The following is a 13,595-nucleotide window of genomic DNA, read 5'->3' on the forward strand; positions in this document are numbered from 1 at the left end:
AATAATATTATAATATTATATATTTTAATAATATTTTACAGAAAAAAAAAATTATAATATTTTGCAAATACACTTTATATATTATGGTACATGCCATTTAAATGCCTCTATAGCTCCAAAAAAAATACAAAGGTCTCAAAATCAAACGACGCAAATCACAAGCTTCCACTACTTCCTTTTTATACGATTATTATAAATTCTACACAAATTATCAACCTTAAAGAACATATTAATTATTAAGATCAGAGCCAAAAAAATCTCATACTCGTGCAGATCCGAACCGTCCACAAACCATGGCAAGCAGAAAAAGACAAATATATTTTGAAGAGAGGGTACGGACCTGAGTATAGGGAGTTAAAAAATAATAGTAATGTTATCATTTTCCTTAAAAAAATCTTCTGATTGGTAAATAGTACCTCACTAAATTTGACTTTACTTTTTTATTTACTGTAGCTCACAGTTTGAGTTGAAGTAATTTGACTAATTCAATGCAGCTAATTCCATGAGTACAATGCCAATGCTCTTACATGGAGCTACATTGTAACTCAAGGATGCAGAGAATACGTCTCCCTGACCTACAAGTAAAATGAAACGCCCCGCCTCCCAAATCATCTTTATTTTCTCTTTCTTCTATCATTTTTTAAGAACCAGCTCTAAAATTTACCGAAAAAGTTCTTCCACATATGGGCATATCTCTAAACGCAAAAATTGCTCTGAAGTGAAAGAAATACAAAAAACTGGAAAGTTTTTCCATGTAATCGACGTTCAGAAGATTGACCTGCTTTCCTACTTAGATTTGAATTTGTACATTTCTTTTTAAGGGGGAAAAAAAAAAGAAAAAGAAAAAAAAACCAGCACAATCTCGTGCAACACCAGAAGAGCGGAATCAGCCGAAAGGTGAAGTTTTTCCACGGTAAGAGCTGGCCCTCTCATCCGTGAGAAACAACCCAAGTGAACGAGTACCTTGGTCTGTTTCCTAGCAATCATCACTAAAGTGGATATTGACTATGCTCTATTTTTGGAATTCTTTTATCAAGAGGAGGAACAGACTTCAAGCTTAGGAATAAGACTACGCCAAGCATTTGCAATACCATTTGCCAGACGTGCCTGTCCTTTTGCAAATTCGTGAAAAGCAATCCCCATATCTAAAGTTTTTTGTTCCTGAAAGCGCACAATCTCTTCGTTCATCAGTCGTACAATTATCTCAAACATTCTCGTTGCTTCCTCGCTTTCTACCTTCAACTGCATTACCAAACCAGTTGAATCAAATACAAGAAATCCTGCAAAACACCTAAAAGAAAGAATAATCATGTAAGCCGACTTGCCTCCTGATACTCGATCTCTGCCTCCCCCACCTTATCAGAACGCATTAGTGTGAGTTTGTTACTGTAGATAAAAATGCAACTTATCAAAAGCCCCCTCATATAGAGTTACATAGACAACAAATACAACAAAATTATCGACAAAACCATACAGATTTATCTCTTTCAACTTTGTTGTTTCAGCCAGTTCACATTGTCGCCTAAAGGCATTGGCCCTCTCTGCTATAGTTGCCTGTTTCAAGAAAACAGAACAAAGTGGATAGATGGAGGGATAACCAATGGGATAAAAAGATGAAAAGGAAATAACAATCTTCCAGTGATCCCTCATGATATTAATTTTTCCCATATAATCACTTGCTATCAGTGTTTCAACCAATCTAAATAGATTATACAATCCTCAAAATATCCTTAATGACATGCTAAATCTACCTTAATAGATTGCACAGCGCGAACATAATCTTTCAAGGGTTCTTCAAAGTTCATCAGTAGCTGGTGCGCCTGCAAATTAATAAAAGGTAATATGCTTTATTACGTTGTGAGCTTTTAAACCCTCAAACTACACACAGACATTTCACTAAAGGAAGAATGACAAGTTTTCAATTGAAACCTACCTCCTTTTGCAGCTTAACTGATAATGTCTCTGATTTTGTCCCAAGCTCAGAAAATGCCTTCCCCAGAGAATTTCCTTCACAAGCACCAAGGAGTTTCACTGCCTTCCCAAAGTCTGACAAAGATTGCCCCAGCTCTGAAGAAACAAATGTAAACAATAAATGTCATTTTTGTAAGTCCATTCTAAAATGAGACTGAAGGAAGTGAAAAACCTGAAAGAAAGAATAACATCAACAGGAAAAGCATATAAAAAATCATAAAAAGCCTTTAAAATCCTTGTTACCTCTGTGCCTCTTTACAAGACGATATGCATGCTTCTGAGCTTCAGCTAAGTGATTCTCAAGCTCAAAAATGTAGTGCTTCAGCTTCTCATATTCAGGATTTGACTCTTCCACTGGCTTTTCCTTCCCAAGAACAACATCGCTCACTTTAGATTGTACATCCTGTCAAATAGTCAGCCAGACAAGTTATTACTAGATCCGATCATCTTTCAAATGTATCACACACTTTCAGGTAGCTCATTTAATACTGGAGGCATTGAAGATAAACATTTATACAGAGGAAGAAAAGGCGACCTCTTGTGCTTGCATTTCATGATTTCAACTATCATTTTTTTATTACTATCATATAAAATTTATGCAGATAGTACCAAGACCTAAGGAATGGACTTTCAACTGACCATTACTCTGTCAATAAAACTTGTAAGCAACTACACACCTAAAGAACTACGAAGAGGGTGGATGCAATATCGGGTTCAAAGCATAGACCTATTTTCCAGGAATTCAAGGATTTTTATATCATGTATTCAAAATCCGAAAGTTTGAGAAACCAGATCAGACAACTGTTCTCCAGATAAAAGAAAAATAGAAATGGAAAAATTTCATGTCGCGCATTATGCCTCAGACATAGTTCATGACAATTTCTACAGCTTTCCACTACTGGCATTAGAAGTTTTAGCCTTAAAAATCAAGAAGAAATGTTAGTCGAAGTGTTTGCAAATGCGTCATACATTGTGAAAACATGTGCGTTAGTGCTCAATTCTACAAATCATCTTCATATCAAGGAGAATCTATCTAACCTTGAAGATTTGCATAAAATCAGTTGGCTTTTTCTTAAAAATACCAGTCTCTTGTGACCTTAACCTCTCCATTGTCTGAACAAGAGGCAAAACAAACAAATAAAAAATATTAGCAGCAGCAAATAAGGAAACATGAGTAGGAATTACAAGCAATGTTGGGGAACAGTGCAAGCATCAAAAGCTTCCATAAATAAGAAAAATTCTACTCATTATTATCACACCACACATAATTTTTTATTTTTTTATTTTTTATTTCTTATCAAATGTGTGGTGTATGGATGACGAGTAGAAGAACTCAATTAGTTAAAGAATAATAAAACCAAAAAAAAATTAAAAAAAAAATAAAATAAGTGTGGTGTGTGGTGTGTGGGAATGATGAGTAGCAAAACTCAATAAATAATTAGGCTACTATCCTCACTAAGTATGCAAAATCTTCCTAAAAAAGATTTCCAGAAAAGGCCCATGCTGATAAAAGGTGATGTCAACACAAAAGTACTAACAAGTATTGATGTTCTTGGATTCCTTCAAAAAAACGCTGTGCAGCCATGCTAATAAAAAGTAATTATTCTCTTTATCAAGTGTGTTATAATTCATAGGATAGTAAAGGATGGAACTGTAAGGGGATGTTTGGCAAACATAAGAATTCTCAAAACTTCTCATAATTTCATACCCAAAAATCACTCAAACGTAAAACACTTTTCAATTACAAATTTTCAACCTTTACATCTAATCATTACCTAATCATTATTCAAACACAAAAATCAATAAAACTTTTACAAACGTCAAAACAAAACACAAAAATCAATACAAATTTTAAAAACTTCAAAACAAAAATAATATTAAAAAATTATATTCAAACAAATTTGTAATTTTATAATATTTTTATTCAACTTTTTCTCTCTCCTTTCTCAAAACCCAATAAAACATCTTCACTTGAACCATTTCACTACTACTCACAAAATTCTGAGATACTCCAAGCATCCAAACATGCCCTAAAACTCAAAGCATCAGACTCAGAAACATCACCTCTTCATCTGCCTGCAAGAAGGTTCTCAGATCCTCACTTTGCTGGAGCTCATGATGCGAAGCTATACGATTAACAAATATATCTAAAGCTTGACGCCTCATCTCAATGAACTCAGCACTGAAACGAAACTTCTCTGTCATAAGAAAACTGATGTTAGTCCCAATTAAACTTCACAATGCTTCACAAACAATCATAATGAAACATCTTTTACCTCAAGTCAAGGGTATTTATGATGATTTAAAAAATTTAAAAAAAAAAACATGTGAGCACATATAGCATCAATGCAGGTTACTGCACTTTCAACAGACATATAAGCTAAAGCTGCCTTTAGGCATGCTATACATGTTAAGGGAGCACATTGGCACATGAAGCTCATTAGCAAAGAATACTGATCTAAACATAATTTAAGTCCAAACAACATTTCATAGCATAAGATAATTTGAATGCTAACTAAGAAGCATACTTTCTTAAACATTAGTTGAACGCAAGATACAGTTTAGCCATTCACATGCCATAACAGATCTCAAACAACCTGGTGAGCAAAACATAAGCCTGAAATGCAAGAATCAGAATAGTCCTCTTCCACCAACAAATTGCAGGGTCAATTCTCAACCTCAAATGGGATACATAGAATTCATATGTATTTTACCATCCATGCCAGCTCCCAAAAAGAACTTTTCATCTATTTAAAAAAATCTAAAAAAACAAAAAGAAAAGGTAGGGCCCATAGGTAGTGGTATAGCCATTTAATTACAAGTAATCATTAACTAGTCCCAAAGTTTGGACACATGGTACTCCCATTGTATCACATGATATCATGTCATTAAAATAGTGCTTATATAATCAATTTTAATGACAAGACACTTTATGATACGATGGAAGCGCACGTCATTCATGTGTACCTAATGATTTTCCCTTTAGTTAAGTAATGACGAGGGTTGGTAAAATTTCCTTTTGACCTCTCCTTGCTTTCTTTGGGGAAAAGAAGAAAAACAAAGTCTACTGCTCAAAACAGGGAGCAATACACACCAAAAGCAAATATTTTAGTCAGTATAGCACCCGTCATGTTAGGAAGACAATGGTAAGGACAAGAATTTTCATTTATTTTATCTTGGCTGTTTTTTCTCTTAGTTAAATTACCCCACCCAAAAACAAAAAAAAAAAAAAACAGAAATTGCAATGTGGAGGTCTAACTGCCAAGGCATTGCCTCAATTCTTGACTGATAATGGTAACCAGAAGCCAAAGTATCTACAACAGGGTAACTTGAGGGATATGAACAAATCTTTTACACCCTGAAAAGCAATTATCATCACGGCATTTTCCTATCCTTAAAGGTTGACGAAGTGTTAGAGGAAAAACATGATGGTTAGCTTGTTACCTACAGCACTTTTCTCCGGAAGAGGAGGGATAAAAATGCCTTTGTACTTCTCGAAAAGACGATCACGTAACCAAACAAAATCACTGTAACGTCGAATAACAATCTTCTCTGGGCCTTGGTATTCAGGTAAATTTGTCTGCGAAAAAAAATAAATATTCCAACATTCAAATTGTAACATGGCAAAACTTATTCACTTTACATCATCACAATGTTCAAAGCCACATGTTAAACTCAGAAGGAAAGAGTTAAATCAACAGGACGAAAATTATATCTCGATGATCTAAATTACATGATGATCCTCATAATCTCGTTAAAGCAATTCCCCTTGCATCAGTGTAACGGAGCTGGCCCCATTAAATGAAGTCCCAAGTCTGGACAAGTAAATCCCCAATCAGAAACCTTCATCCAATACGGCACTTCGTATGCCCAGTGTCAACCTCCAAAAGTGTGCATCAATTGATTATTGTTCTTTGGCAATTGAATGTTATCGTTCTTACATCAATAAAATCCAGCATATGGCAACTTTGTCGTTGTCTCCGTATTTTATTTCCCTTTTTTTACAAACACAAGATATCATCTTCCACGCAATGATATGATAAACCAAAAAAATACCGATCAGCTAATACCTCTTTAATATCGTAGATTCGAGATTAACATGAACAAACAAGAAAGCATAGATAGCTCTCGAAACTAGAAAGCCTTATACACACAAATTAACTATCATTAAGTGAACCCTAACCTAATTGGAATAGTTCTTTTTACGGGAAAAAAAAATAAAAGCTCAAATTTGAGAAATTACCTTAGTGATAACTCGGTAGGAGATATAGGCTTGGACACCATTGCCCAATTTCACAGGATCAGTCACTGAGACTGAAAGATACGTTTGCGAAGACGGAGATCTAGGGCTCTGAGAAGACCCCGATACACTTCTCTGCTGCTCCATTAATTTTCCAAAAAATTACTTTTCAAAACAAACAAACGAATATATATAGGAAACTGTGAAAATGGAGGTAGATAAATTCGATAGAGGAGAGTGAAGGAGGTGGCAGATTCGTAATTTACCGTGGCAATCATGGCCTACTCGAGAAGTGAGAATTGATGAAGAAGAAATGAGGTATACGAACCACAGCCACCGAACTTTCAACCGGAAGGGTCAAAAGGGCAAGGGCCCGTTGCGACCTCAGCGAGGACTCTGGACTTCTTTTTTTTTTTTTGTTTTTTTTTTTTAGCTATGATGCGCCGGTGCGCAGCTCGCCAGATCAGATAATTGGCCCGCAAAGTTGACACGAGGGAAACGAATGCTTGTCTAGGTGGACACCTGGTGTCTTTGCCAATACGACTGCATTGCTCGGCGTGCACTCAATTGATGGAGTATGAAATTACGTATCTTTTATTTAAGAAACATATTTTCTTTTTGTGCTAAAACTATAAAATAAAAATAAATAAAAATAAAAATTGTCTTCAACTTTATTTTTTTCATCCTTAATTGTATCAGCATCACATACATGTAACCGAGCAGTGAAACCGTTGGCGGAATCAGCCATATATTTAAATAAAATAATACCACGTCATTGATATATTAAAAAAAAAAAAAACATATCCTTCCAGAGACTTCACCATCTTAGCTTAGGAGATGGAGCCCCTTCTTGATGGGTTCGATCAGATCTTGGCCGTGGTGGACGTCTTTCTCGCGCTGCTCCTCCATCTGGACAAGAACAAGCTCCCATTCGCTGATCAGACTTTCAAGCTTGTCGCTGAGAAAATAGAAGAATGTAATAGTCTACAATAGTCCATAACTTGGTTGCCAAGAAAACATAGGAAAATCACATAATAATCCGTAACAGTCTGTTTGGTTGCCGAGAAAATAGAAAAAAATCATGCAATAGTCTGCAATAGTCCGTAACAATTTGTTTGGTTACAGAGAAAACAAAGGAAAATCAAAACAATACTCCGTAACAGAATGTTTGATTGCCGAGAAAATAGAGGAAAATCACAATCAAATATCCTACAAATATGAGATTTGAGACAACAACTGGTAGATCTCGTAAATGCATCTGTTCGTTGGCTTTGTGTGGGTGTCTCCATGTGCACGTGGTTGGAAAAAAAATGGCTGCGGTTTGGCACAAAATAAAAGTAGTGAAATAGAAGAATATTCTTAGACAGATGAAGGTGAAAGATGGAAGGGAAAAGGAAAGATGGAAGAGAGCTCTGCAAATGGGGAAATGGGGGATTTAAGTGGGAAAGTGGAAGACGAAGGAAATTGGAGGAAAAAATGAAGATGAAGGAAAAAAAAACAAGCGGCGTCGTTCAGTATTTTGCCACGTGGGATGCGGTTTTCTCGTGGTTTTCCAGGCCGGTTGCATATAGAGTTTTTCATTTAAGATACAAAGTTGTTTTTTAAAAAAGCTACTTGCACCTGGGGTTGGAGAACCCGACGTACACGGCCATCCACGTGTACAAAATGAAACGGGGAGTTTCGTTTATACCCAAAATCACGGCGATTTGGTTCAAACATGGAGAAGAACAAGATCAGGTTCTTCGTGCAGACCCATTTTTTTTCGTCTCACTTCTTCTTTGCATCTACTGCGCATCTTCTTCTCCTCTTCATCTTCATCTTCTCACTTTTTCGCAGCACTCCTATCTTCATATTATAGAACAACTTTTATATGAAGAAAAAATCCATGGAGAGAAGAACTGCAAAATAAATCAATATAGGTACGAGAAACCCAAATACCAAACCCATAGCGAAGAGAAGATGCCGCACAGTTGGAAACTCATTTTACCACATCTTCAACATTCCTCCAGAGTGAAGTTGTAGTTTTCCTTCCTAAAAATTAAACCAACCGACGTTGGCTTTCGCTCATATTACTAAATCAACGCTATAGGATTTTCTTCCTAATCTCCTTCATTTGTTTGGACTTCGAAACCCTCTTCGTCTTTCTCTCTCTCGTACGCACTGCACCCCATTTTCTCTTGGGAACATTTTCTCGAATTTTGACTAGAGCATTTGGTGTTTACGATTCACAATTTGTCTCCATTTTGTAGTGAGATCAATTTTGCAAGAGACGCTACAGGTACTCGACGCTACAGCTTTTTTCTTTGGTTTGCTTTACAAGTGAGACCGATTTTGGATTTTGGCACTGGGGGATTTGTAGCTACTAAGATGATTTTGGCGTTGGGGATGGGTTTGATTTGCTTCTGCCTTTGTTTTTAGTTCTTTTTTTTTATTTTTTTTTGTAATATAAATAATACCGGCCACGTCAGTCGATTCCTCAAACGGTATGCAATGCTGGGTAGCTGTAGCAATTCTGTTTATTTAAGAAACATATTTTCTTTTTGTGCTAAAACTATAAAATAAAATAAAATAAAAATAAAAATTGTCTTCATACTTTATTTTTTTCATCCTTAATTGTATCAGCATCACATAAGTTAATAGAATTAAATATGATGAATTTAAGATACAAAGTTGTTTTTTAAAAAATTCAAATAAACTCAACCCACAGTGAAAAGTTGAAAACTTCATATGAAATTAACAATATATAGAGATGTTGATGTCGTGTCTCGTGGGCTTGGGCAAATCCACACCCCGGTACCGCGATATGAATTATTTGGAGCCCCTAACAGTATTCCGGTGCGGCTGTTCGGTGGTATTTCGTACGTCTATGATGGTGAATGAAAAATAAGTGATGTGAAAGTAAAAAGATATGACACAAGATTTACATGGTTCGACAATATACCTACGTCCTCGGGAGTTTGGGGAGGAAAGTCTCCAATATAATATATATCTGTTTACAATCACTTATGGATTCTCATATCTCACTGTATAGAGAAGGTCTGTTGATTGTCTTCTTGATCTCTCAATCTGCTTTTTTGTCTCGATGTCCCTCTTTCATTAGTCTTCGATTTACTAAAATTCCCCTTTTTATGTTGTCTGGGACTCTCCTCTTATAGGCTTGCCTGACCCTTTACTGTATATACCAGCCTGTCATGAGTTGGCAGATCTCTCTTGCGTGAACACTTTTCTTTCTTCTTCTAACTCTCTGCCTTCTCTCCCTAATCCTCTGACACTATACAACCCTAATGTCTCTCTCATGTCTCTTCTTATCTCTTCCTGATCCCCCTTTTGTCCTTAGTAAAGGTTTGGCAGGCTAGACCCTAGGTTTACAGGCTATGGATATTTTTTCCCCTCACAAGAGAATTCTACACCAACGCCCTAATTCATATGGTAGAATCCATTGATTACCGGCTAGGCAAGTTGCAACAGCATGCATTATATATAGAAGTGCAATTGGGAAAGGAACGTCTCCCAACGACCCTAACGAGCACCTTCAGATGAAGATTAACATGACCTCAAGTTGATCTTCATCTCAATCAATCTTCATTCTATCATTTAAAATATACTATCAAAATTTACTTATTTTATTTTACATACTGACTTTTATAATATATCATATATCATATATCAATTTATTTATTTTTTCTTCAAATCATTTAAACATTATACTTTTTAATATTTTTTATTCATTTCAAATATTTTCTCTAACTATCAATGATATTCTCGTATCTTTTAATATTTGCAATATATTTTCATATACAATGTCATATAATTATGTTCTATTTTAAATTAATCTAAATTTATAAGCTAATCTAAAATATAAATTAATTAAAAAAATTATATAATGAAAAGAAGAGATTAATTCATTTTCAGATTTTGTCTTTGGCGCCCAACAAATAAGAAAGCGTGAGAATGAGAGAGAGGATCTGAAATGAAAATAAATGACTTTTGAAGAAATAGAGAAAATCAACAACAGGAGAGATAAACTAATTTAAAATGTTTACAATGATGAACAACTCTCTCCACATCTAGTATGTTACTGTAGCAGAATGTAAAATGAAAGATGGAATACAAAATCCAAGAGAAAGGCACTTTTTAAAAAAAATTATTTATATTTAAAAAAAAAAATTACTATAGAGCATCCATTGATAAGTACTCTAACTCTAAGACCGATGGGGGTATTTATGCCAACAGGCAGAATGAATAAAAGACTTTGGCAGCAACAAATTGCATTAAGCAGTAGGAACCAACGACCACGGGGAGTCTCGTGAAAATGGCAAAGGCAAAGAAACAGCCAGAAGCAGCATCACCAATTGACAACACATTGCAGCAAGGCAGCGACACTGAGCAGAGACTGTCAATAATTAGCACCAGCCACCAGGCAACAGATCCAACTAGCACCTTCCGACAAAATCAACAAGCAGCAACAACTGATGTCATATGGCACACACACCACTGTACCAGCACCTCGCAGCGGCAGCTTAGGCGTTATTTGAGTGGTTTATCTACAATAACTCTGTGATGGAATTCGATTTGGGAGGCTAGTTCCAGCTAGAACTGTTGATAAATGATCAAGCCATTTTAGCATCCCAGAGGAGACCAGATTAATGTCAATGATCAAATAAAAGGACGGAACAACTCCGAAAACAACGGCACACTATCCTTTCCTGAATAGAACGATGCTATTCTGTCGTTCAGAGTAGCTTGCTGTAACTTATCATCACTCTTTTATTTTTTTTATTCATATTTTTATCATTTTAAGATATTTTTAAAAAATATAAAAATCAATATACTAATAGCCACTTCCTTAATTATTAAATAAAAAAATTAAAATATATAAGATATCAAAATGAGAAAATAAATTGAATAGATAAAGTAACATTTTTCTTCCCGAAATAACTTCCTTTAGGCTTAAGAATCTTCATCCATATCTTAGAATAATCACTTTGGGATAATAAGAAGACAGGGGACCAATAAATTTAGATTTAAAATAATTTTTTCGTTTGTTGTTAAAAATTCAATTTTTAGTCTTTGATCATAAATATTTTGATGTAAAGTAACACCTTCTTCAATATAATATGTTATTTAGTCGCGTAGTTTTCTTATAACATCGTATTCGGATGACGATGATCTCGAAACAAACATATACAAGCACATCCATACGCATATAATCGTATGGGTCCATCAATTTTCATCGTATAAGCATATGAAGCCGAAATTATTGCAGTCCCCCACAATCAGATAAGTATCTGACGTGACCCTTACCCCCCCCACCCCACTTCTTTATTTGCATCTGAGGCCAATGACGAACAATTGAAGCAGTATTGCATCGGCCACGTCAATACGAATACGACACATGGGTCGCACGTCCATTATTTTCTCATTTTTTTAGAGCATTTGGATTGAATTCATCATAATATCTTTAAAATTTAATAAAAAATATATATTTTTTATAATTTTAAAATTTCTCTATACATATAATCATGTTATATTAACTATTAGATTTATCAAAATAATAATATAATATTTTTTTAATAATAATATTTTTATTTATTTTTTCATATTTTATAATTACACTATTTAATAAAAATTTAACGAGTACTAATCAAAAATTAAATGAAAGGCATTCCAAATAATATTGATAACTTTTTGTTAGCTTGAAATTAGATGGAAGCATCAGATTTTTTAGTTAATAATATTATATTATATTATTATAAAAAATAAAAATTATTGTAACTATAATCTTATAATATTAATCCTATACGAATTTAATTGCGTTATTTTTTTTTATAAATTGGGTTATTAACTTATTATTTAAAAAACAAGCTATTATATTATTGTATACAGCCTACGGAAGAAGTCGGTTTGTTTTTATATATATATATTTTTACCTACATTCCACCCACTACCATAATTCGCGACTCTCCAGTCTCCACCACCTCAGTTCCCCACTCCAACCCCCACTGTTTCTATTTCTGTTATTCGGTGACTCTGTGAGGCGCAATCAAAATGGAGTCCACGGGTTACCGGCACATCCGATCAACGTCCTCCGACCGATTCCTCGGCCTTTTCTCCTCGACACTATCCTCAAGTGCAGCATCCTCCGGCGGTGGCGAAGACGAGCTCAATGAAGCCGAGATCTTCTGGACCGCTGATTTCACAGAACCGATTCACTCCAATAGCAACCACAATCACCATCGACGGTTGAATTTTCATCAACAGACGGGATCCGGAATCCTCTCTGTGCTACCCGACGCCGATCATCTGAGCTTCCGGACCCTCCACGACGGACCAGTGCTGTGCCGAAAGCCCTCGACCGCGTCATCTTCGTCTTCGAAAGCGATTCCGTTGATCCCGAGACCGCCGGAGAGGGAGTACTGCGAGCCGATACAGGGCAGGAACTTCCACCACCTCCGAAACAACCACCAGTCGGCACCGATGAAGGTACCAGTGCTGTCTCAGGCCATGGCGAAGAGGAGGAAGGAACAGCTTGAAGACGTGGACGTTGGTGACGGAGACGAGGCCGAGATGTTGCCGCCTCACGAGATCGTCGCCAGGGGCTCGGGTGTGTCCCCGAAGACGACGTTTTCGGTTCTCGAAGGGGTTGGAAGGACTCTAAAGGGAAGGGATCTGCGACAGGTCAGAAATGCCATCTGGCGAAAAACTGGTTTTTTGGATTGATGCTTTAGCTTTCGGGTATACCAGTGCGAAGGTGTTCTGGCCAGAGTTTTTGCTTTTGGTGGAAAAGAAGAGGTTTTCTTGTTCAAATGAGCATTTTGATCTCAGTTTTTTTTTTGGACTAAGATCTCAGAATTTTAGGTGGACGGGGGGTCTATGTTTCAAAAAATTTATCCTACTAATATTGTGTATATATAGAAATTTTCTAATGTTATCTGCAGATTTTGGACCAAGAAGACAAGAACTTAGATGAAATTCGGCATCCGTTTATATTTTTAAGATGCCCTTCTTCCATTCTTGTTGGTTGGCTTTTGAGTTATGATACTGATAAGTTTTGAGAGAAAAGTTTTCTGAAAGTTTTCTGATTCTCATTACGGTAAGATATACAATGAGGTATATATACATATAAGAAAGATTCTAACAGACTTCGTATGGACATATTCTCGAGCACCTGACGTGCGTTGCAATACAACCTAGTCTACGTGATCCCAGGGTCTTCTAGAAGATCAGCTGCTGTGTTGGAGTTTTGCTGCTGAATCACCCGTGAGCTGGAGGAAAGGGTAGCCTGCTCAATAGATACTAGGGGGATGGGTAGTCAACATTCTCCAAGTCACTTGGACGCTTGATATTTTCGGACCTTTGCCTTGGTTCTTGCCTGCTGATAAAA

General features: G+C 35.9%; 2 protein-coding genes across 3 annotated transcripts; one reads left to right on the forward strand and one right to left on the reverse strand.

Annotated features, from left to right (window-relative positions):
• Window positions 1-719: 719 nt before the first annotated feature.
• Window positions 720-6,718, reverse strand: LOC121265502 (sorting nexin 1-like). 2 transcript variants are annotated; one of them, XM_041169147.1, is made up of 11 exons: window positions 6,478-6,718; window positions 6,215-6,349; window positions 5,416-5,551; window positions 4,036-4,169; window positions 3,010-3,084; window positions 2,215-2,374; window positions 1,934-2,067; window positions 1,752-1,820; window positions 1,475-1,554; window positions 1,326-1,386; window positions 720-1,242 (listed from the first exon to the last, which is right to left on the reverse strand). In XM_041169147.1, exons 1-11 carry the CDS (start codon window positions 6,487-6,489, stop codon window positions 1,033-1,035), a joined length of 1,206 nt encoding a protein of 401 aa, XP_041025081.1. In that variant the 5' UTR covers window positions 6,490-6,718; the 3' UTR covers window positions 720-1,032. The 2 variants fall into 2 exon arrangements, with proteins under 2 accessions (XP_041025081.1, XP_041025082.1); XM_041169148.1 differs by having other exon boundaries at window positions 6,215-6,346; window positions 6,478-6,649.
• Window positions 6,719-12,143: 5,425 nt separating this feature from the next.
• Window positions 12,144-13,148, forward strand: LOC121265504. Its single transcript, XM_041169152.1, has one exon. The coding sequence runs from the start codon at window positions 12,260-12,262 to the stop codon at window positions 12,929-12,931; it is 672 nt and encodes a 223-aa protein (XP_041025086.1). The 5' UTR covers window positions 12,144-12,259; the 3' UTR covers window positions 12,932-13,148.
• The last annotated feature ends 447 nt before the right edge of the window (window positions 13,149-13,595 follow it).

The sequence above is a fragment of the Juglans microcarpa x Juglans regia genome, chromosome 5D (assembly GCF_004785595.1).
Source record: "Juglans microcarpa x Juglans regia isolate MS1-56 chromosome 5D, Jm3101_v1.0, whole genome shotgun sequence".
NCBI classification, from domain to species: domain Eukaryota; kingdom Viridiplantae; phylum Streptophyta; class Magnoliopsida; order Fagales; family Juglandaceae; genus Juglans; species Juglans microcarpa x Juglans regia.